The 23,864-nt window shown below is 34.0% G+C and overlaps 1 protein-coding gene across 3 annotated transcripts in view; it reads left to right on the top strand.

Moving 5' to 3' along the window:
• CALCRL (calcitonin receptor like receptor) overlaps nt 1-23,864 on the top strand; it is a 103,243-nt gene that overhangs the window by 58,968 nt on the left and 20,411 nt on the right. For all 3 annotated transcript variants that reach the window (XM_008518558.2, XM_070580396.1, XM_070580395.1), the window contains 7 exons: nt 2,312-2,402; nt 2,575-2,664; nt 3,700-3,792; nt 6,072-6,207; nt 9,178-9,288; nt 9,379-9,491; nt 10,959-11,050. In XM_008518558.2, coding sequence (XP_008516780.1) covers nt 3,739-3,792; nt 6,072-6,207; nt 9,178-9,288; nt 9,379-9,491; nt 10,959-11,050 — 506 coding nt within the window. In that variant the 5' untranslated portion in view covers nt 2,312-2,402; nt 2,575-2,664; nt 3,700-3,738. The remainder of the gene's footprint in view (nt 1-2,311; nt 2,403-2,574; nt 2,665-3,699; nt 3,793-6,071; nt 6,208-9,177; nt 9,289-9,378; nt 9,492-10,958; nt 11,051-23,864) is intronic.

The raw sequence follows: 23,864 nt of genomic DNA, 5'->3' as shown, positions 1-23,864 counted from the left end.
ATTCACTTCAGAGTTTAAATTAGAGCTTTCTCAGTTTTGAAGAAGTCCTTTACCTACCAACAAACCTGAGCCCAGTAGGAAAAATACACCGGCAGATTTATTCATTTGACTTGACCTCCTTTAAGTATGTATTTTATCTTTCCTCAAAATTGAATGAGAGCTGCTACTATATTTCATGAGGCAGCATGTGACTCAGTTATCAGTAAATAATTTAACAAGATCTGAAAGAGGTTTACAATGATTTGCTCAATAGTTTTGGTCAGTTAATATCAAATGTATTTTAGCAAAGATAAATTTGGAATAAGCTAAATATAGAAAAGAGATCCATTTGCTAAATGAGCGTATTAGAGGCAGTATGCCAAGAACCAATCAAATATGCTTCTCCTGATAACGGTCATGTCATTACATCTACCAATATGAGACTCAGTCTAACCTGAACTTCAGACGTATCTGCAATGGTATTATCTACCTGGCCAGTCATGATCCCTCCATTATTGACCTAAAGAACTCTTAGTTAAAGGGGTGATTCCTCCATTTTGGACCACTCACCACATGTGTCTGCTGGCTGGAAAATTTGATAGGGCCTTGAGAGAGAAGATGACTCAAGTGACTGGATCACCACATAAAATGGACATTGCCAGATCTCAGGGAGAGTACAGCTATCCACCATGTGTTTGAAAGTCTGCCACCCAAACTCGTTGCTGCATCCTTGATAAAACCAGGGGCCATAGATCTGCCCTCTTAATTAGATGTGCCGCAAGTTTACATAGTGCAAGATACAACCTTGTTCCTAGGAGCACATTTTCCCAATCACTAGGAAATAGGGTGAAGAAGGAAAACTATAAAAGTGGAATTATTTGCATTGATGAATATTTTGTGAGTTGAATAAATCCCTCTTGAATTATTGGTGCCAAGATGATCCAGCGAACACTAAGAGATTTCACTAAGATATTTTGGATCTCTGATTTTGAAGCCTATTAGATAAGCAACAAAAATACCTGCTAGTGTTGGGTGAAATGTTTTTCAAATATGTCGGGTTTGGGAAAACTCTAAACATATTTTTTGAAGAACTTTCCACTTCGAGTTTTGAGCCCATGTACATATTAAAGGTAATTTAATCTTGACTCATGTGTAATCAAAACATTGTTGCATAAACACCTATCTTACTTCCAAAGAGAATAACATTTGTTTACATTCTTACTTGTATATTCCTGGACTATATATATTTAATACAGAAAAACGTAAATTACCAATGTCTTCAATTTGGCTTAACTTTATGACTTCCAAAGTCAGTACAGTACATTACTGTTTATTCAATATCAAAACCACCACAGAACTCGAAAACTGAATAGTTTTCAGGACATTATCTTGTAAGAAAGTAAACATGCTGATATAAGAACTTTTTTTCCAATTTTCATTGTCAGTATAGATTCAAACACCATCTAAAGCCTTCTACTAGAAGAAACGACAGTTAATTAATAGTTATGATTAGCATTCTTGGTTGTAAGTTTAAAATCCTAAAGTACTTTATTGATTCACTTTTTCATTTATTTATTCATTCATTTGTACACCAAATGTAAATTAACTGCCAGGCACAAAGAATACAAAAATCAATCAGATACGGTTTCTGGCTTTCAGAAACCATACCAGCAAGGGAAATAGACATACGGAACTAAGACTAATAACACATCCCAATAAATGATTAGATAAAGTTATTCAAAGGAAGACTAAGCTATTGTTTAATTTAAAAGACTTTTTATCATGTTCTAGTTTTTTGAAATTTACTTAAAATATTCAGTTAATTGCTCAGTGTCTCAACAATCCTGGATAAATGAAAATTGATGTAAGTTTCTCCAAATAATGGAAAACAACAAATATTTGTGACAAAATTCAAATATATTGTAAGCAAAAGAGATTTTGAGTAATTGGAGTAGCTTAGTGCGAACCCTCTGGCTGAATGGTTAAGTTTGCATACTCTGCTTGGCGGCCCAGGTTTTCCCTGGTTCATATCCTGGGTGCGTACATATCACTGCTCATCAAGCCCTGCTGAAGTGGTGTCCTACATAGCACAACCAGAAAGACCTACAACTAGAATATACAACTGTGTACTGGGGAACTTGGGGGAGAAGAGAAGAAAAAAAATTGGCAACAGATATTAGCTTAGGTGCCAATCTTTAAAAAAAAAAATTGGAATAGCTTAATAAAAATATCATTTTGAAAGTGGTATTTTCTTTGAAAATTTCAATTTATGATGGAAATGATTTTGGTTTATTAAAATAATGTTAAATTATTATATCAATCAATATTTCAGGTCATGACCCGTGGATTTAAGAAATTCCTCAAGACGATGTCGAATATGATCCAAGAGAAAATGTGATTTGAGTCTGGAGACAATTGTGCTTGTAAGTCCTGGAAAATTAGATTTTCTCATAGTACAATGCAATAAAAACTAACATATCAACTCATTAATTACTGAATTGCAAAAACTTTGATTCATTGTTTTCCTCATGCTACTTTTTTTATATTTAAAATTAATACAATGCTTCTTGATTTTTTGGTTATATTTTTCTTAAGGTCAATTAGTAAGAAAAACCCAATATAGCTGATAGAAGAGAAAACATTATTTGGAAGATTGCTACAATTAAAAAGAAAAGCTGCTTCTAGGTGAGTAATTGGTGAGGGCAAGCAATGGCACAGATTCTCCGTGCTAGTTAATGATGTGCTCTCGTTGCTTGTGATAATAAAAATAATCAAAGCATGTGGAAAGATTTTTATGATTCTTATTCTTATATTTGCCCTGTAACAAAAATCATGACAAGTTTCCTAATGAAATTAAATCCAAGTGCTTAGTTCACTGACAAATATCTACTGATTGGAATTTTTTTATCTTCTTTGAAAAATATTTTTTACACATTCAGTTAAATAAGTGATCATTTATATCTCATAAGAATACTGTGAGAGTAGGTTGCTCAGGAGCCTTATAGGGAGTAAGCAATATACACTTTACCTTAGCAATGTTTGTATCTTAGAATTAAGAAGGTAGGGAGTGGTGTTTTAGACGTTATTATTCATTAGCTCAGAATCGTATCTCCCATTAGAAATATTTAACAGAAAGACTTTTATTTGGTATTGCCCATCTCCTGTAAACTTATTTTAGTAATGTAGATGACTTAGGGAATCTTTTATTTCCTGATTAAAAAAAACCAATTGAATCCTGAAATGAAGAATAATTTGTATTAAATTATAAGGCCATTTTTATGACATATGCATGTTGATTCCCAAGAAATTGACCTGAGAACGATTTTCTCCCTTAAATTAATCAGAAAAATAAAAATGAGATTAATACTCATAGGAAATAAAGGTAAGCTTTTTTTTGTGTTCTTGTGAAACTCTTTATTTTGGTATTTTAATCATTTTATCTCAATTTTGGTAAAGGAAAAGAAAGCAAGATGTTTTCTAATTACTTAAAAATATATATGTAAGAAGCTTTCCTGATGGTAAGGCTAATTAAATTAAAATGTATTTAATTAAGTTCTTTAGTACTTTAAGCCATGATGCTCTTAACATTTGTAAAACGTAAGACTATTAATGAAACCTTTAAAGCAAAATTATTGTGTAGTTTTAAAAGAAATTATCCATTGAGAACCATCTATATTTCACAATATTGATGAATTATATTTCTTTCATTTTCTATTGCAGTTTGATTTATATTATATAGCATATTTCATTTTGGCTTTAATGATGGAGAAAAAGTGTATCCTGTATTTTGTGTTTCTCTTGCCTTTTTTTATGGTAAGCATAAATTCCTCTAATGTATCTCCCTATCTCTGATTATTTCTGTTTTCACTTCCAATATACCAATAATTGATAACGGTTAATGACAACAAAATGACATGCACATATTTGATGCATAAATTAAGTAAATTTTTATATCCAATCAATACAGCAATAATTCATTTCCTTTCAGTGGGCACTTTTAGGCGATTAATCCGACAGCAGGCACTATAGGATGGTGGGCAGGGTGTGTGAGCAGGGGACGTCAAAGTGAGGAAGGTCAGTGGATACCCATGCTCAAGACACCAGTGGAAAGTAATTATCAGAATGGCTCTATAGTACTGTTGTAGTAGCAGGTAAAATATTTTCAACCAGATCTGTTGATTCTAAGTTAAATCTATCAGAAAAGCAGATTCCAACCTGTTGATTTTTCTCCCATTCTGCCAACTGATTGACTTATATTGACTGAAAAGCGATTCAGAACCATGCACTATATTTTAAATTAATTTCCTCAGCTATTCATTCAAACAAGTATGAAGTGTCCATTTTCTGACGGGCACTGATGCTAAGTTTGGAGCAGCTATGGCTGTGAGTGTTTGCTCTCATGCCTGCCTCTGCAGGTATATGGGGCTATGTGGGACCGGAAGTGGAGGATAGACTATGGATGACTGAAAAGCAATTGCTATACTGGAGGGGTCATATGCCTTATACATTTAATTTATTTTTATTTACAGAAATATTTTGTTCATATTTTTTCTGTGTCTCTCTCATATTAAAACAGTGACTGCACCTTTATCTCATTACATGTATGAGAAACCAAGAGACATAAACTCATCTAATTCTGTGCCAGCAAATAATTTTCTCTCCTCTTGTGTTCCCAACCAAGCAAACTCCACACAGATTCAAACAAAGAAACGCAACAAAATGTACAAAACCTAAACGGGGAAAAAAGCAAGACTACATTCCTGTTAGCATTTGTATTTGAAAACATTCTCAAGTCTCAAGCGGTCCAAATTCTGCACTTCTTAGATGTTATCTTAGGTAAATAGACCAGAATTCAAGAAACAGCTCTTCTGTTTCTTCAGCTCACACCCTCCATTGAGCATGCCAATGAGCTGCTCTGGCCAACACTGGTTTCCTGTAGGTAATTCTGGAACCGATTACCAATCTGATTATTGTAATTTAAGAAATTGTGACCGTTTCTCTTGAGTTCATTCAGATGGTGTTCAAATCTGAGTTCTTATTTTAAGCAAGAGTAAAAATGATACAGGTTTTATGCAGTTCTATAAACTTCCTGAGAACAAGAGAAAAAAATATTAATTTTCTTGATGTTATAAATTTCCATTTATTACTTGTGCAGCACGCCTGCTGCAGAAATCCTTATTAGGAAATTGAAACCAAAAAAAGAGGAAAGAGTTAATGTTAAATGGTGGTCAGGAGATGGTGAAACTTCAGTGGTGCTACACGCTGAGGGAATATTACTATTCAGACTTTACTAAATTCAGCTTCCTGGTAGAGAAGAGAAAATCAAGAACAAGAGAACAAAATAAGAGTAGAAAGATAACTGCTTATAGAAAATAGTTAATAGAAATAATGGAAAAGTGAAGGAAAAATAAGATTTAAGAGATATTTTTACTGGACTCATATCATAAAATGGGGAAAAATCATAGAAATTAAAGTGGAAGTGAAGCTTAAAATAGTGCTACTAAATTGGAAGAACATAAACATAGACTTTGTCCAAAAACTTTATTGATATGCATACAATAAAAATTCTATTTACCAGCATCATAGATGAACTTGTCATTATTTTGATTATCAAAATATAGTGATAAAAATGACAACAATTTTGAGCATTTACCTCGTAATTAAATGCTAGATACTTCCCCTCTGTTGTCTTAATACTATTTCATCTCATTTTACCTAAGAAAGCAGAGGCTTAGGGGGTTAAGAATCTTGCCTACATTCACAGAGCAGGAGAAAAAGTAGAGGTGGGTTTTGAACACAGCTCAGCCTGCATTCCAGAACATGTCTTGGAGCCAGCTCCCACAGGCTGCTGAGAGCCGACTGCTGACTGTGCTTCCCCACGCTGCCAGTGGCAACTTCTTATAGGTGGCCTCAAATTGGACATGGTGGGGATATTTGTACCATGGAAACTGGCAAACACTGAATCAGGGAGTTCCCCTTAGAGCCAGCTGACCACGCAGTACATCACTGCACTTAGAGTTTTCCACGGTGACAGCCAGCCTCCCACAGACATTCTCACAATTCTGAAGTTTTATTTTTTTTTAATTCCTTAGATTCTTGTCACAGCAGAATCAGAAGAAGAGATCCCTGATGACTCAATTCAGTTGAGTGTTACTAGAAATAAAATCATGACAGCTCAATATGAATGTTACCAAAAAATTATGCAAGACCCTATTCAACAAATAGAAGGTAAACATGACTATTTAATTTTAAATGTATTTGATATATATATATATATTTTTTTAAACTACCCCATTACATCATTATGGGTTCCTTAGCTTCCTTATTAAAAATGTGTTAGCTTCTAGTTTTTCTGGTATATCTGCAGTTTTAGCTATTTATTTATGGAGAATATTTATGACATAATTTATCTTGCTCCTTTTAGAAAATTCTATGTAAATAAACTATGTGCAACAGGGGTATTTTTAGGGATAAATAAAGATATTTAAAATATCAAATAAGTATATGTCTTGAATTGAATCACTGACCGTCGATTTTCAGTTTATGGAATCTGTGTTTCCTTTTTTCACAATCTTCATAGGAGCTTGCATAACAGAATGACAAACAGTTTTTTTTTTTTTTGGCCAAACACATACTTTGCATAGGACATTTGGTAGCAAAGCTAATGAAATCTAAGTGCTTCTGTTTCCATAATGTGTTCTTTAGATATTTTTGTCACATGTATTGAGGGCGTATTAAGTGCCAGATATTTGCTTCAATTCTGAGGATGCAAATATAAGTAGCTGAAGTAGCGTTGCCAGATTCAGCAAAAACCAAAACCAAAAACAGGCTCTGTCTTTTACCTGCCAACCCTAAAGACAGGGTCATCTTCAAGGTATAAAACGCAAAACTCACAGTGAAACCAAGCAAAATGAAAAGATTTTAGATATTTCTAAAGTGATAAATTATCATTGGAAACAAAAATCTTAAAATTTGGGGGAAAATATTTGATAGTATAATACATACTGTTTCTTATATAAATTTAATGTTATAAGTAGGTTATTATTACTATTTTTAACTGTTAAAATGAACTTGCTTGTGAGAAAGAGAAAAAGGTGATTTTTCTACATTGGTCAACTTTTAGAATCTTAATTTAACTGAATAATAAAATTACTTCATCTTTGGAGAAGTATTTAGACATACCTGTCCAAACATTTTTATTATAAGATACTCAGCCAGTTAAAAAATATCTTTAAAATACACCAGACAATGGCAAATTATCTAATATTAGGTCAATAGTGGTCAAATTATCAAGTAATTAAAAATTATATTCAAATTCTGTGTTAACTGATCTGGCTTTTTACTTTATTTCATTAAAATCTCAGTGTTATTAGTTTAAAACTATTGAATTAACACCTTCCAGATTATCTAGATATATGTAAAAGCAGGCTTCAAATCTAATTGTTGAACAATAGGAATATCTCTATGAGAGTTTCATAATAAAACAATTTTGTGATAAAATGAGTTTAGGATCACTGCATTGTAAATCTTCCTCTTGGAGCTTCATAATGCTCTTTGTAATTTTAAATACTCTAGCATGTCTTGCAATAAAGAACTGTCTTTATTTTAACTTTGTGTTTCCCAAATTTATTTGACCACAAACTTTTTGTGTTTTTTTGAGGAAGATTAGCTCTGAGCTAACATCTGCCACCAGTCTTCCTATTTTCGGTCACGAAGATTGGCCCTGAGCTAACATCTTCTTCTATTTTATATGTGGAACACCTGCCACAGCATGGCTTGATAAGTGGTGCCCAGGTCTGTGCCTGGGATCCTGGCCTGCAAACCCCAGGCCACCAAAGCAGGGTGCGCCAACTTAACCGCTACACTACCGAGCCAGCCCCTGACCACAAAATTTTTTAATGGAATACTTTCTCATGTCTCAAATGACATACAACACGGTTTGAAAAATTCTGGACCTTGCAGTCTATCATGCTGCCAGTGTTGTTGTTAACCAGATGGAATATTTTGGAGCAGTGATAAGGAATCGTTTGAGATGCTTTCTAAAGTGATATCAGCAAATTTTTCTCTGCTAGGGCACAAAACACATTTTATTTAGTAATAGATGGATGCAAACTATTTAAATAAGTATTTGAAAATCACAAGAGAGAAAACTGAGGTTATCTGAGGTTTTTTTAAAAATTGAGAATTATTTAGACTTTCAGGTCAAGAGAATCTTTCTTACTTCCATGAAGGCTAGATTGATTCTGAGAGTGCTGTAAAAATCTGTTAAAAAAATAAACATCCCATGTAGCGTTCAGGTTTCTATCAATGTGTGCTTACCTGACAAGGTGGAAAATTACTTTCTTTGATTCTAGACTGTTAGATCTTTGGAACAATGATCATTTTATTTCTCTATGCCTTTAAACAATTTTATATTTTTTCATGTAAGAAGTTTTTTATTAAACACTCACTGGGGCTGGCCCGGTGGCATAGTGGTTAAGTTCCCTCGCTCCACTGGCAGCCCGGTGTTCATGGGTTTAGATCCCAGGTGCACACCTACACATCACTCATCAAGCCTTGCCATGGTGCCGACCCACATGCAAAATAGAGGAAGATTGGCACAGATGTTAGCTCAGGGTCAATCTTCTGCACCAAAACATTTAAAATAAATAAATAAACACTCTATTCCATTTGAAAAGAAAAGGAAGGAAAGTGAGTGCTAGAATTTGGTGGAGGGGCCTAAATAACTATGTGTCAGGGTTAATATGATGAAATAGGAAACATTGGAACATTCACTTCTTTGGTTCAGAATATACTAACACCTTGGCCTAAGAACGCAGTTTCTAAAATAAAATATGTTTCTGATTTCCGATATTTTTTTATTTTCAAGCATAGGAATGCTAATTAACCACTACTTTCAGGTTAAGGACAACCGGCAAAGACCACTGATTTATTGAATAAGTAGCTATCTTTGAGAACTAGAATTAAAGCGAAACTTTTTATATTTTTTTCAGCTATTTCTACATTTAATTTAGCAATTAGTTATTCTAATGATTACTTGGTGAAAAATCTAAGTTGTTGCTATAGATTTTATATGATGTCTTCATTTTCAATAGACAGTCTTTATTCCATGTCAGTGTGAACCCACTATTAAGACTCTGTGGCTTCACGTCTAAGTAGAAGCGGTTAGCGAACCCTAATCTGTACTTTCTCCTTAAGGCATTTACTGCAACAGAACCTGGGATGGATGGCTGTGCTGGAATGATGTTGCTGCAGGAACCGAATCAATGCAGCACTGCCCTGATTACTTTCAGGATTTTGATCCTTCAGGTAAAAGCAGAATTTATTTTCAAATATCTTTGACATCTAACTAGCAAACCCTAGGTTAACTAATTACCTTTTTCTTTTTTAATATTAAAGAAAAAGTTACAAAGATCTGTGACCAAGATGGAAACTGGTTTAGACATCCAGAAAGCAATAGAACGTGGACAAATTATACCCAATGTAATGTTAACACACACGAGAAAGTGAAGGTATGTAATAATTATAAATTGAAATTTCATTTACACTCTCTCTTTAAAAAGTTAGTTACTGATACAGCACTGGAGAAATTCAGTTAGTGCTCCATTCCATTGTACAGTGTTTTCCTAATACGCCTTAAGAAAGCAATGAAGAAAAATATCTTTATGGCAATAATTATCATTGATTCTGCCATTCACTGAGGAAGCCATCCTGCTAGGTAACAACGTATTTACAAGTCAATGGCTCAGGATTGGGGCTTCAAATTTTCCAAGGAAAACATACCTTAAAAGTGTAAGAAAAGGGAAAATTTTCATTTGTGGTGGAATTTCTAGAATTACGTGGGGGAATTGTGCTCCAGTAAACAGGATGAGCCCAGCAGGGTTTACAGGTCATCTGCCCCTTAGCAGAAGGCTTCCCATCTGACTGGCTGTCAGTCCCTCACTCACAGGCCCACTTTTAACTCCATATGTTAAAGTCAAGGTTAGTCACGGTGTGTCACAATGATAAAGCTTTGATAGAAAGTGCCTGTATATATTTTCACTGGAGTGTAGACAAAGGCAATTTCTCACAGTGATTAAATCTGAATCCTGATCTCTGACTTTCTGCCCTTTACCAGCTCTGTGACTTTGGTAAGCCATGACCTCTCTCTGCCTCGGTCCCCTCAGGTATAAAATGAGGATAACAATAAACCCACCTTCAGGGTTTTTTTTTTTTAATAAGGTTTGACTTAATATAAACAAAATACTTAGAAAACTAACAAGCATGTAGTAAGCACTTGATAACTGTCAGCTATCATTGTACTTATAAATCATGTATTCTTTGCATATTCAGAGAAGGGTTTGAAGAGAATTATAAACATATACAATAAAATGGTAAGTTGCAAATAAGTGGAATACAGGCAAATAAAAATCGAAGAGAAAAAGTCAAACAAGGAGAAATTTAGTTTGTATCTGTACAGATCAGAGTTCCTATAAGTTACTATGTTCAGATTTGTCTTGGAGCCTCAAATTTGTCACAGGAAAAAGAAAAACCCATTTGGGAAAGAAAGCCTTATCTGGCATTTAAGCCTAAGCAAACAAACGAACAAAAATCATCAAATTGTCTTTGATTTAAGGTGCACAAAGTGATACAGTGAGAATTGTCAATATCCTCCAAAATATAAAATGGTTTCATATATTGCACAAGCTAGATCAATAAAATTATTCCTTCATATATTTAATAACTTTCTAATTTCTTAAACAGAAAGGGCTTGTGATTTATAAATTTTAAGGTTACTCAATAAATTTGCATAGATATTCTTCATATCAGACGTATTCAAGTATTTCTTGGTTTATAAGCTAAATGGTAATGCCATCAGATCACGTTTTTTAAAATATATTGTATTGAATTTGAGCTTATACACATGTAGTGATTATAAGTATTGTAAGTATTATTAGTATTGATATAAGCCTTCATTTTTTTATTCATATAAATTATAGACTGCCCTGAATTTGTTTTACCTGACTATAATTGGACATGGACTGTCTATTGCATCACTGCTTATCTCGCTTGGCATATTCTTTTATTTCAAGTAAGTACATGTAAAATATTTTTTAAATTTACCGGTTGTCTTTGGTGAATGTAGTGTCATGTGCATGTTCGTCTCACGTGCTGATAAAATATACAAAATATTGATGATGATTTATAATATTTAAAATAAATTGAATGTTTGAAATATGTTGAACTTATCTTGACTTTGTAGAAATATAGAGCGAGGAGGTTGATGAAATATCTGAAGTCCGACTTTAGAAAATTAGTAGACATATAATAAGGAAGTCATATAGTAAGAAAGGAGCCAAAATCAATATGTAAACCTATCCATATTTGCTTTGGAAACTGTCAAATATTACAGTCCTTCTTAATTGAATTTTCAACCTCTTGGTCAATTTTAGTATCAGTATACATGGTGCATTATAGGAACCCGTATTTTGTGTGAATAATAACAATGACATTTAATATATATTATTAAAAATAAGAATCCCAATATATTATGATTAGGTTATTTTTCCTGGTTTGAGGGGATCATTGTTAAAATGGTTAAATTATACTTTGAACTTTACTTGAGATTTACTCCTTTTTTGGGGGAGGGAGAGTCAGCTGCAATTTCTTGATTCAATCAATCAACAAGTGATTTTTTAAATTATAGGAAAGTAAATTCCAAAACATGTATACATTATTTTATGCATTAACATGGTTTTCATAATTTTGATCACAATCACATAGAGTGCTGTGTGAAGAGTGAGTAGCTGTATTTCACTGCAGCTTCATCACCATATTCATTATCTTAGCCGTCCCCTCCTCTTCCCTTCCTTCTTCTCTTCCTCTTCCCCTCGTCCTTTGCCTTCTTATTCTTCTTTAACAGTCATCTTGAAACATCAACAGCTTCAGAACCAGCTAGAGTAGTAGCACGTGAAAATAATCCAAATCGAGAAATTATCAGACAGCTGGATGTTAAGTACTTCTGTAACTGGAGCACCAACTTTAAGCTCATAGTCCATCAAATATTCAGAGTACATCAAATAATATATGAACCAACCAACTGTTACCTCTCCTGGGTTCAAAATCATGGGATCTAGAGATTGTACCAGAATTAACATTTTTGGAAACTTGTACCTTCTTAAGAATCTTCAATATCAATTACTTTGAGGAATCCACATGAAAACTTTTTAATGGGGCTTTCGATTTATGACATTATCTAGGCACCATTAGAAACTGATTTTAAAAACTCTACTCTGAATAAAGCTAATTAAACGTGTGTACATTTTTAAAATTGGACATTTTCTTTAGTAAATTGTGCAAAATGTATATCAAAAGAAGTTGAAAAGAATTTTTATCCTAAAATATGGAAAACATTTCTGAAAGACTTAAATTTACCATGCTATATTTTGCAACAAGTCACCAAAATGTTCTTGCTCAAAACAAACTGCCAGTTCTCAGTCACTGCCTTTACAATTAGTTACATCACATCAGTTACTTATATATAGCTTATTAAAGCTCCATCTGTACTCTTGAATATGCTCCTAGTTTATGCAAGATTTTTGAAATTAATACTATCTTTGGAGTAGCAAAAACTTTATTATGATTGTCTAATAGCTTAAAAATAGCTCTGAAAAATGGAAAATAAACCATTTTCCAAAGTGACAATTTTTAAATAAAGTCCTCAAGTCGGCAGTGATATATTATTTATGCTAATTAACAAAGTGAAACAGTATTGCTGATGCTAACAAACATTGGTAAAATATAGCAACAAAACTAGGTTAATATTTAATTTAGTTAATTTAAAAACACAAAATGAAATTACAATTTCAAACTCTCATTTAGTATAATAAAAGGAACAAACAGTTTAAGAAAGAAATAGTTCATTTTTTTTCTTCATTCCTGGAAACAAAATCTGTACAATTTAAAAATACAAAGTATCTAAATTTGAAAATATGACTCTCTTTGGTTCTTGGAACTAAATGATGCAACGAGTTGCCTTAAAATTTATGCAATACTCTAGAACTCAGACTTTCAGTTCACAAAAATTACGTATCTACCACATCTATAAACAAACACAAAGAGAGAGTTAATTTAAGTGTAACTAATATTAGCCAAAATTCTTTTTTTAACATGAAGACTTTTATGACTATGACTGCGTATAAAATAGACCAGCCTTTACCATAAAGGCATAAAATAGAAATCGTAAGAGTTATTTAAGATTGTCTTATAAATCTTCTTGGGAAAAAGTTGTGTTTTAAATATTTCTAACTTCAGGAAAAAGAATTCAGTCCTTAATTAAAAACAAACAAGCTATAATGTTGAGAAACGAGACTTGCACTTAAATTTGCCACATTTAAAAAAAATAAAAAACAATTTAAGCATGTAACTAATTTTTAAATAAAGAAAAGAAAACTATGCACATAATTCTAACATCCTATTGATCACTTTTTGTATTTTTCCAGTTTCATTTCATTTTCATTTGTTTTTACAGTTTTAATTGCAATGTAACAATTATTTTAACTGTTTTTATAATTTAGCACTATATAATTTTTCCATGTCACTAAAGAGTTTTTAAAAACAACCATTTAATTAGCTAAATAATATTCCACTTAGTAAGTTGACAAAAGTTTATTAAATCATTCTTCTTTTTTTTTTCCTAAAGATTGCACCTGAGCTAACAACTGTTGCCAATCTTCTTTTGTTTTTCTGCTTTTTCTCCCCAAATTCTCCCAGTACAAAATTGTATATTTTAGTTGTGGGTCCTTCCAGTTGTGGCATGTGGGATGCCGCCTCAGCATGGCCTGATGAGTAGTGCCATGTCTGCGCCCAGGATCTGAACCAGTGAAACCCTGGGCCGCCACAGCGGAGCGCCCGAACTTAACCACTTGGCCACGGGGCCGGGCGCATTCCTCCATTTTTGAACATTAACGTTTCTTCCAATTTTTCCCGTTAATAAAAAACACTGCAATGGACATTTTGAGGCATAACTTTTCCCATATTTTGCACTATTTTTTTAGCTACATTCCCAGAGACTTGGGATTGTTTGGTCAAAGGATATACATCTTTTTATGGCTCTTGAAATACATCATCTCAAAAGCATCTCAAACATGTTCAAAACAAATTCACAGTGTCTACCTCCTCCTAACCCAAAGCAGTATTTCTTCCAGACCCATCTTTACAAATACCACTTACCAGCAATCTAGTTGCATTAGCCAGAAATTTAGGAGCAGTCTGTGACACCTTCTCAGTTTTCTTCCCTATCACTCTTTCCTCATACTCTGTGGATTTAACCTCCTAACAGCCCTCTAGTCTATCCAATTTGTTTCATCTCTGCTGTCGCCACCACCAACCTTGTCTTACCTAGCCTCAGTAAAACCACTTTCACCACCCTCATTCAATTCTAAACAATGCAGCCAGAATATTTTCAGATTTAAATCAAATATAGATCTGATTTTGTCATCCTTTGCTTTAAAAATTTGACTTCCTATTGTAATTTATAGAAAGTCAAAACCATTAGCATGTCCTGTAATTGAATAGTCTGCCTCTTCTCTCCCCTTCTCCTCTAGCATAGTTAAATGTATTCATCTTTCAGATCTCAACTTGAGCATCATTTCCTCAGTGAAACCTTCCTAAATTCCTTATTGTAGTAGTTGTAAAACTGCAACTAGTTGTAGTGGACTTGGAGTAAATTTTTAATTACCATTTAGGAGACCATCATCTCTGCAAATTTAAAACTAATACAGCTGAGACCCTTCAGATTAAATGACCTCTTTTTATTTTGTATGTAATAAGTCAAAGTATTCAAACATATTAAATTTCTGAAGGACATGAAATTAAGAAGTGCAGCAGTTATGTTGCATGCAAAATCAGCAGTCAAAGAGAGAACAACTGGGGGCCGGCCCGGTGGTGCAGTGGTTAAGTGCGCATGTTCCACTTTGGTGGCCTGGGGTTCACTGGTTCTGATCCCGGGTGCGGACATGGCACCGCTTGGCAAGCCATGCTGTGGCAGGTGTCCCACATATAAGATAGAGGAAGATGGGCACAGATGTTAGCTCAGGGCCTGTCTTCCTCAGCAAAAAGAGGAGGATTGGTAGTGGATGTTAGCTCAGGGCTAATCTCCCTCAAAAAATTAATTAGTTAATTAATAAAAATAAATAAAAAAATAAAAAAAGAGAGAACAACTGTCTCCTAGAATTCTAAGCCCTATAGCCCCAAACAAGTTTGAATTTAGCAAGGATATAAATAAATAAAGCCCTACACTAATTCCATAAAGTCAAATGCAAAATTAACACAACTCCTTCATGAAAGAGCCCAGGATTTGATTGAACAAATGCTTGCTGTGAACTAACGAGGCAGTAGCGGACTGTCAAGTGAAAACAATGCTGGAAGCCAGACTACACCAATAAATGTGAAGTATCAATTCCAAATCTCTAATCAGTCCAGCCATTTATTCTGTCTACTCTGGACTGACGTTGTAAGAGGAAAAGAGGAAGTCATAAGAATTGGCCTATCAGGACAGTGAAGAAATTGAAGAGACTAATGTCTACTGATCAGGGAGTTGAGGTACCAAGAATGTTAAGCCAGAAAAAGATAAAATATAGGGGGCACAATAGATGACTTCAAGAATTCACCTGACTATAATTGGGAATAGAGTTTGTATAATAACATAAAGAAAATATTTGTCTCACTTAAAAAAAATTAAAAACTCTACCAGCTAAAAACGTAGAATGAACCACCAAGTGACCAATTGAGCTTCCTGTCAGTCAAGATTTTCCGACAGAAATTAGATGTCAACCTGTCAGGAATTTTGAAATGGGTGATTACTATACTGGATTTACAGCTGAAAGGAATGATCTTTAATGCTACTTCTAAGCCTATGAATGACCAGCCATTCAGTAAATAGGATTAGAACCAAGGAGTTAATGTTTTTATTCAAAGTACATAATTTCAATATCAGGGAAGTGAGCATTGTGAAAGTATTTTGCAAGATAAAAGCAATCTACACAGATAAGCTGTATTTATTATTGATTAGGAATTGAAAGAAAATCTGGTTCAATATTTTTATATCTGTATTTATATATTTTTATTTAAAACAGCAAATACTATTCAACCAATACTCACAAGTAATTTTAATTTTTAATTGAAGGCTTAAGATTTAAAACTGCAGAATTAATTTATTGTTTCTATGGAAAAACACTTTTTACAAAACTGAAATTGTATACATATATGCTAAGTACTTTAGCTTTAAAGATATGATCTGTAGATTCATTTCTCATTTTAAAAGAGAGATTAGAAATTTCATGTTGCTCCAAACATTGTTCTCACGTTTGACGAACAAATAGGCCTTTTTTTCTCTAGAAATAGAGGCAGTTTTTTTTTAATCAAGAGAACTGTATGCATTAAACACATGTATTTGTTATTTGCTAAAATTTCTTTATCTTTTAAAAAGATGTATAGCACACTACATAGGCAAAGTTTTGTTAAAGCAAATTAGTGACTTGCTAATATATGGAATTTGGTTTGGCCTGTATATAAAAGAAAAAATAAAGTTTTCAACTAATTACATTGATTATACTTAAAGTTTATACTGAAAGTACAGTGAACTGTTCATTCTCTACAGTAAATTGAAAAAAAAAAATCTTTAATGGTGAATTAGCATGACAGATGAGCACTTGATTTCAAGCATAAGTTAATTTTATTGGATAATGTAATACAGTAATTAAAAACATGGGATATAGTCAAATCTTGCCATCACCACTTACTAATAATATGGACTTAGGCTGATTCTGCTTTTCAGTGAGCTTCAGTTTCTTTATAATGAATCATAATATTGTTTAAAATACTGAGCAAAGAAGCATCATATAGGACCTGGCATGCAGCAATCTCTCAATAAATGATAAGAGGCACTAATTTTGTCATTAGACTATACCAATCATGAAGGCATATAGAATACACTTATGTAGTCATCTAACATTACCTCTGTAGAATAGAAATACAAAGTAAAAAACAAGTTATTGTGGCACTACATAGAGCTATGGGAAAATTCCTGAGGTGATAATCTCATTGAAACAAGTGTTAAATGATGGGTAGAATTTCAACAGGTAGAAATTGTAAACCATAAGAAATGAAGAGAGGGGCCAGTCCCATGGCATAGTGGTTAAGTTCAGCATGCTTTGCTTCAGCAGCCCCAGTTCACAGGTTCGGATCCCAGGCATGGACCTATACCAATTGTCAGCCATGCTGTGGCGGTGACCCACATATAAAGTGGAGGAAGATTAGCAGAGATGTTAGCTCAGGGCTAATCTTCCTCAGTAAAAAAAAAAACAAAGGAAAGAAATGAAGAGATTACCTAGTCCAACACCCAATTTTACTTATGTTCTAAGTAGTTAACTAAGTTATCCAGGGTTCATCCTGATCTGTGTTCTTTCTGTTTGGCTTAGTAATTTTATTTGACTTTGTCTTTTAAAAATGGAGAATTTGAACAGACAGAAGCAAAGCTACAAATGAATTTTTATTTATTATACATTCTCAGGCTTTAGGTAAAACATAAGAAAGCCTCTTCAAGTAAGATCCAGGTATAGCATTCTAAATACTTTTCATATGTCTAGACATCCTTAATTACAGGAGAGTGGTTAAGAATATTTGCTGTATATAAGCACATCTGGTCCCAGATCGCACCTTTATCACCTGCTTGCTGTGTAGCTTGGAGAAAGTTCTTTTGTTTCTCTAATCCTCCATTTCACATCTTTAAAATGCAGACACTGTTAGTATCTATAGCATAGATTTGGTATAAGGGCTGAGAATATATCTGCAGTGTTAAGCGAAGTGTCTAGTTTGGAAAACACTGTCTATTATTGGCATAGTTATCACTCTTTCTTATTAGTCCATTAAAAGATTTTTATATAAATATTTAGCCCTGCTAGGCATATTATACCAGTGGTGCCTTTAAGAAAAAAATTAAAGACACAATTTCTAGTTTTATATGCACCATATTTATAAAGAAATGGTTCCAATGTTCATGTAGAAAAATAAGTAAACAATGAATGATATGTTCATGTAGAAAAATAAGTAAACAATGAATGAAAGATTTTATATATACCAAATTAGTAGTATAATTATGTCATAAGAACTAGCGGTTAAGTAAATTAGTCAAAAATAATAAAACTTTTTTATGCCCACAAGATACCACATAGCTAACTCAGTACTTGAAAACATGTTCAAGAATTTGTGGTCTTTGATTGTAAAATCCTCTAATGTACACTCCCCAGAACCATCTCCTAAAATAGGAAAAACCACCACCTACCAAAAACAGCTATCCGCTAAAATGGTAAGTAATGAAAAGAATGTCACAAAGCGAGCTCCATGAGAGCAGGAATCGTCTCTGCTTTGTTCTTTTACACAGTCCAGGGCTTAGTACAGGACCTTGCACATGGTAGGCACTTAACACACTTTTGAGGACTGAAGATGTGAACTGACTTGGAAGCTTGTTTCCCATGGGACTGACTTTCCCATGCCTTATCTGGGACCTTGGACAAGTCCCTTGAGTTGTCTGGCCTTTGTTGTCTCCATCAACAAAGAAAGGCGTTAGACTAAGACTCCTTAAAATTCTAGTCAGTAGAAGCATCTGTGTAAAACAACATAGGATACTCTGCAACGAGGTTGAAGGAAGACCAAGGCCACCTCAGACACGGTGGAAGTGAATGGTTAATGAAGCACGTTAATATAGTCAGGAGCAATAGAAATTTTAGCCTTCTTCCAACTAACCTGGACACAATTCCTAAAGGAGCTGAGGTTTCACATAAAATCATTGTGTATAAAAAATCTGTCAATATCTCCTTTCTGCTTCTTAGCCCAGTTCCTCATACTGCAGTCATTCTTGCTTGGTCTCTGGTAGGGGCACCTTTTTTTCCTATTTGTTAATTGAGAGTCACTGATCCATCCTAATAAAAACCAAGAGCCATACAAAAAGTTGATTTAGGGTACTGTTTGTTATGTTTTACTTAGAGAGAGAAAAGAAAAGTTTACTACTCATCCATGCTTTAAATTAGAAACAGAGAACATGAAACACTATTTACCAGATATACTTCAGTTTTATATTAGAGCCAATTAAAGGAAAGTCAGAGCGGGAGATAAAAAGAAAGGGAAGAGAAAGGGAGGGGAAGAGAGAGAGACAGAACATTGCAATTTGCCAAGCCCTGAGAGGCAATGACTCTTACTCATAATGATCCTTGGAAAAACAAAGCAGAACCCTTTAGATAAAAAAAATAAATAAACTTTACTGGAATTAGTTATAAATTATATTTTAATTACTGTTTAGAATCTGAGAGCATAGCAAATCTTGTTCTTACTTTCAACCCAGACAAAGGGCTCCATCTTCTTGCCCATAAAAGAGTGCATATAACATCTGACTTGTATGGGGAAAAAAGGTTCTTTTTTTTTGTAAACATCTCAATTCTCCTGACATTTCTGACACTGATTCCAAATGATTTTAGAGCTAAGCTGCATATTTGCAACTATGCAGACAATGATATCATTTCTAGGTAGATAAGATCCTAAATAAAATTCAGCAAAAATAATCTATCCGGTTAGTACGCCAAAGCTTTTTCAACTTAACAAAATAATTCTTTAATGCTAATGTTTCTACTTTCCAGGACAAGAGACCCAAATGCTCACCTTTTTTTCTTAGCTCATATCTGAATATATTCAGTCAAAATTGTGAACTTTTATCTCATTTCCAGTTTCTTCATCTATCTCTTGAGTTAGAACAAGTATAGGTTTCTTCTTTAAGCTATCATTTTTCTCCTGAAAACTGTTCATGATTCAATCTTCAAACAGATTTTTAACAAAGCTGAGTATTTAAAGCCTGCATTGAAACATACAAAACAAAGAGTCTTCCTCTAAAAATCATACCCCGATGCACCTGTTGCAGCAAATCAGAACTTTCCCTTAGAGAAGTTATTTAAAACCTGGCAAATCTGCACTGGCAGAGGTTTGACAACGGCTGAGGTCAGAAATAGTCGTCTAGTGGTCCCTAAATCACATCTCTCTCAGCGCCCACCCAGGACCGTGCATCCCAGATGTCCTTCAGCTTTCCGTTGGATAATGTTTAATTAACAATAGTTTTTCACGTAATGTTTTATTAGATCATACTCACTGAGTGTATTTCCAAATTGATGAATTTTAATCAATGTGCTGAAAACTCCACCCTCCTCAAACTGAACGTGGTGAGAGCCAGAAGCATGCCTATTCAATAATGCAAGTCTTGGTTGGAAATCTCTTTAAATACGTCTACTGTGATTACATAATAAAAGCACTGCATTTCCACATTAGAGTATAATATTTGAATAAGGACAGAGTGATGCAAAAAGTAATGGATTTACTCTAACAACAACCAGTTCCACTATAATGTAATTGGTATTATTGGTTTTAGAGAGGAGTCCCAGGTATGGAAATATAAAGTAAATAACTGAATTAAAGAATTTGGACTTATGTTAAACAGTCAATTTATTATCTAAAGCTATAGCTGAATGTTAAAGATCACATATTTCTGTTGATATTTTTGATAAAAATGCAACTTCTATCTAAGTGTATTCCATCTATTTTGCCTGAGCAACTTGAAACATAAGTGCTATTTAAGCATAGCTAAATTTTCATGGGAGTAGAATGACAAGTCATTTCAAGAAAGCTAACGATCCATTGCTTGGTGTAAAGACTATACCGTAATTTGAATGGATCAAACTTTGTCAATTGAAATAGAGAAAATGAAAAATATAACATTTTTCTCCCCAAAGTCGTAATATATTTTGCAATCTGGATTTCCACTCTTGCAGCATAGTTTATTTTCCTAGACCGTACCCACAGATATGATGATATATGAGGAGAAAGTCAAAGTAAACCCTCTAAACTGTGTCATCTTTTTAGTAAGTTAGGAAAAACAAAACCCAAGAATGACTGGATATTACGCTGCTAACATTTGCTGACGCAACATGAAGATGTAACACACCAGAGTATGAACTTCAGAATCGAAAAGTCATTTGGCAAATTATGCTCTTTAAATTTAATTTTCTTCATCTTAGGATGGAAAAAAAACAATGTGGAGTCTTGCCTTATGCTCTGTTACACCGTCCTTCTTGCACCTCAAAAACTTTAAGCTTTAACTTTAAACTTTTCCTTTTAAACTTGGATACTGGGTGCTTGGGACGCTTTTCTCCCCATCTTCTCCTGTTTCAGTTCTATCTTGAATATTCTCCTCATTCTGGCCAGAGTTTTTATCTACATTTCAGTCCTATTTTAACTTCTAAAAAGCATATAACACTATCTAGAACTACATTATGTAATTTATGTGTCTATTTACCCTTCCCTGTCACATGAGTGACATGGGATCAGGGTCTCGCTCTGTATTATTCACAACTGTTTCCCCAGTATCCAGAAACAATGTACAATATGTTACTTATGCATCAATACTTATAAGTGACTAAATGAATATTAAAAGAGATAAAGCCTTATTACTTTCTTAAAAACTTCAACACTCAAATTCAACAGATCCCCTAAGATTGTGACCTTGAGCAACTGACCTCAATTTTATAAAAGGATAATGATACTTCAAGGGGGTGTAAATTAGATAATGAATGTAAAGTCCTTATCTCTGTGCCTGGGATATTCTAATGGCTCAATAAATGGTGACTACTGTTATTATGAATTGGCCTCTAAAAGGGGTTTTTTGGAGGGTGAGAATCACAGGCATTCAGACAGGCTGACATTTCTTCTCTCAGTTTCCTGCCTCTCAGGAGACCAGGGAGAGCACTTCCACTGAGAGGGTTCACACATGGGAGAAAACCAGTTGGCCACACAAAATGAGCATGTCTGTTCCTTACACAGCCTGGACTCACATTACATGAGCAGCCCTGAAAGGCAGGGGCAGGGGAGGAGGGAGCATGACGGAGCAAGAGCAAACATTTCCCCTCCAGAGGGAACTTCATTGAGCACCCGGGCTGAAACACTCTAATACTTTTTCTAATCTGACCATATGGATCACCAGCAGCCTCCAAAAGAGAGCTGCTGATAGAGGTTATGTCTGCTTTGTGTCACGCATAACCAGGTGATTCCATCACCTCAAGTTTCCATTTAGGAGATAAAAGATAGCCATACTGCTGCTTCTTTTAATAGATTTATTACTTTCTGCCTGTTATTTTTGGCAGTGTTCAGATTGGCATGAACTTTGCTCTTGGACACATGGCTAGTGTTTTCTTGGGAAAAGAGCTGAGCATTTGGAAATTAAATTAGATAAAAGAGCATAAGAAAGCAGTACATCGTAGACAGGCTGTTCTTACATTGCTTGTACTTCCTCTTTCCATGACTAGTTTTGCTCAGGACTAGTATTGAGGAAAGTAATTTGGAAATTTCCACCTCCTGTCAAAACCAAATGGGAAACAAAGACAAGTATTTTATCCATTCTGTGGCAGAGCCTTGAATAAGAAGCAGCATAATTCTTGGGGTCAGCCTGACAATGAAGGTGGAAGGAGACAACTCTGGGGAGGATGAAATTCTTTGAGAAGATAATTTAGATTGCTCACGTTATTGGTCTTCATCATATGGAAATTGTCTTTCTAATGCTAAATTATTGTGTTCTGTAAGAAAAACATGACAATTTACTGTTTCTTTGCATTACTTAAAACGTGGGCAGTTTTATGTTACTGATGTGAACCTTGATGCTATTTTATTATTTATGTGAGAAAACCATTAGAGAACTTGATTACAACCAGCCATATGATAACTATGCTAAAAAAATAATAGCTAACTTAACATTGAGTGTTTACCAAGGGTTGGATACTATGCTGAGCACTAGATATTACTGATCTCGTTTAAGCTTCCAGCCAAACCTATGAAGTACTATTGTTATTCCTATGTTACAGATGAGGAAACTGAGGATTAGAGTTTTTAAATAACTTGCCCAAAGTCATACTGTCAGTAGGTGGCATAGTCCCGATTCACTTTCAGGTCATGTTTCAAAATTCACACTGAATTATGTGTACTGACTAGATACTATCTGCTTGTAATTGTTCCAAACAAGAACTGAAAGGCATAGTTATATTATGCATGCAGCGTAACGGTTCTGTTGACATACTTACACTAACTGCCTCTACAACTCTGCTTGTCAAAATTGCATAGTGAAATACTGTCCTAAAATAATTATATGTAGAGAATATGAAATGGAAACAATCCAGACCCACAAACCACATTTTCTATTCTGTGGTTATGCTAGGATAGAAAGGGATATTATGACATTCAAAGAAAGCAGGAGAGTTTTTTGTAAAACATTCTCTAAGCCTATAAAACAATTGTTTAATATTTTGCGTAAAATAGCACATTTAAAAATTTAGAGTAGGTGAAATTGGTTGCAGGTTAACATTTGAGAAATACCTAAATATTTTTAGAGTTTCATTTAAACAAACCAAGTACATGTTTTGGTTTTCGTTTATAAGTTGATTTTATTTGTACTAATGTACTTACACATATTAATGAATACATTTAGAAGAAAACAATATGTATCACTAGAAAACTATGAGCCCTTTTTACTACTAGACATTGATAGAAAACATATGTCAGATAGCATGTCTGCATTAAGTTGCACAGAACCTGGAGGAAGAAATGGAAGAAACTAAAGCAATAGCAATAGGCTAGCATTGTAGATAGTAGGTCACGTTTACACAGCATGAAGTGAAATGATTCGGCAAGGGTCCAGTTAGTTACAACGGTATGGACAGCTAAACTAGCTATCAGGTTTTCCAAAGCAGAAGTATTTGGTTTAAGTTATATAGGGTGGATTATCTATGTTGACTATATTATTTGAATAATTTTGTGAAATA

The sequence above is a fragment of the Equus przewalskii genome, chromosome 17 (assembly GCF_037783145.1).
Source record: "Equus przewalskii isolate Varuska chromosome 17, EquPr2, whole genome shotgun sequence".
Taxonomy (NCBI): Eukaryota; Metazoa; Chordata; class Mammalia; order Perissodactyla; family Equidae; genus Equus; species Equus przewalskii.
This window is presented reverse-complemented; position numbering and strand designations above follow the sequence as displayed.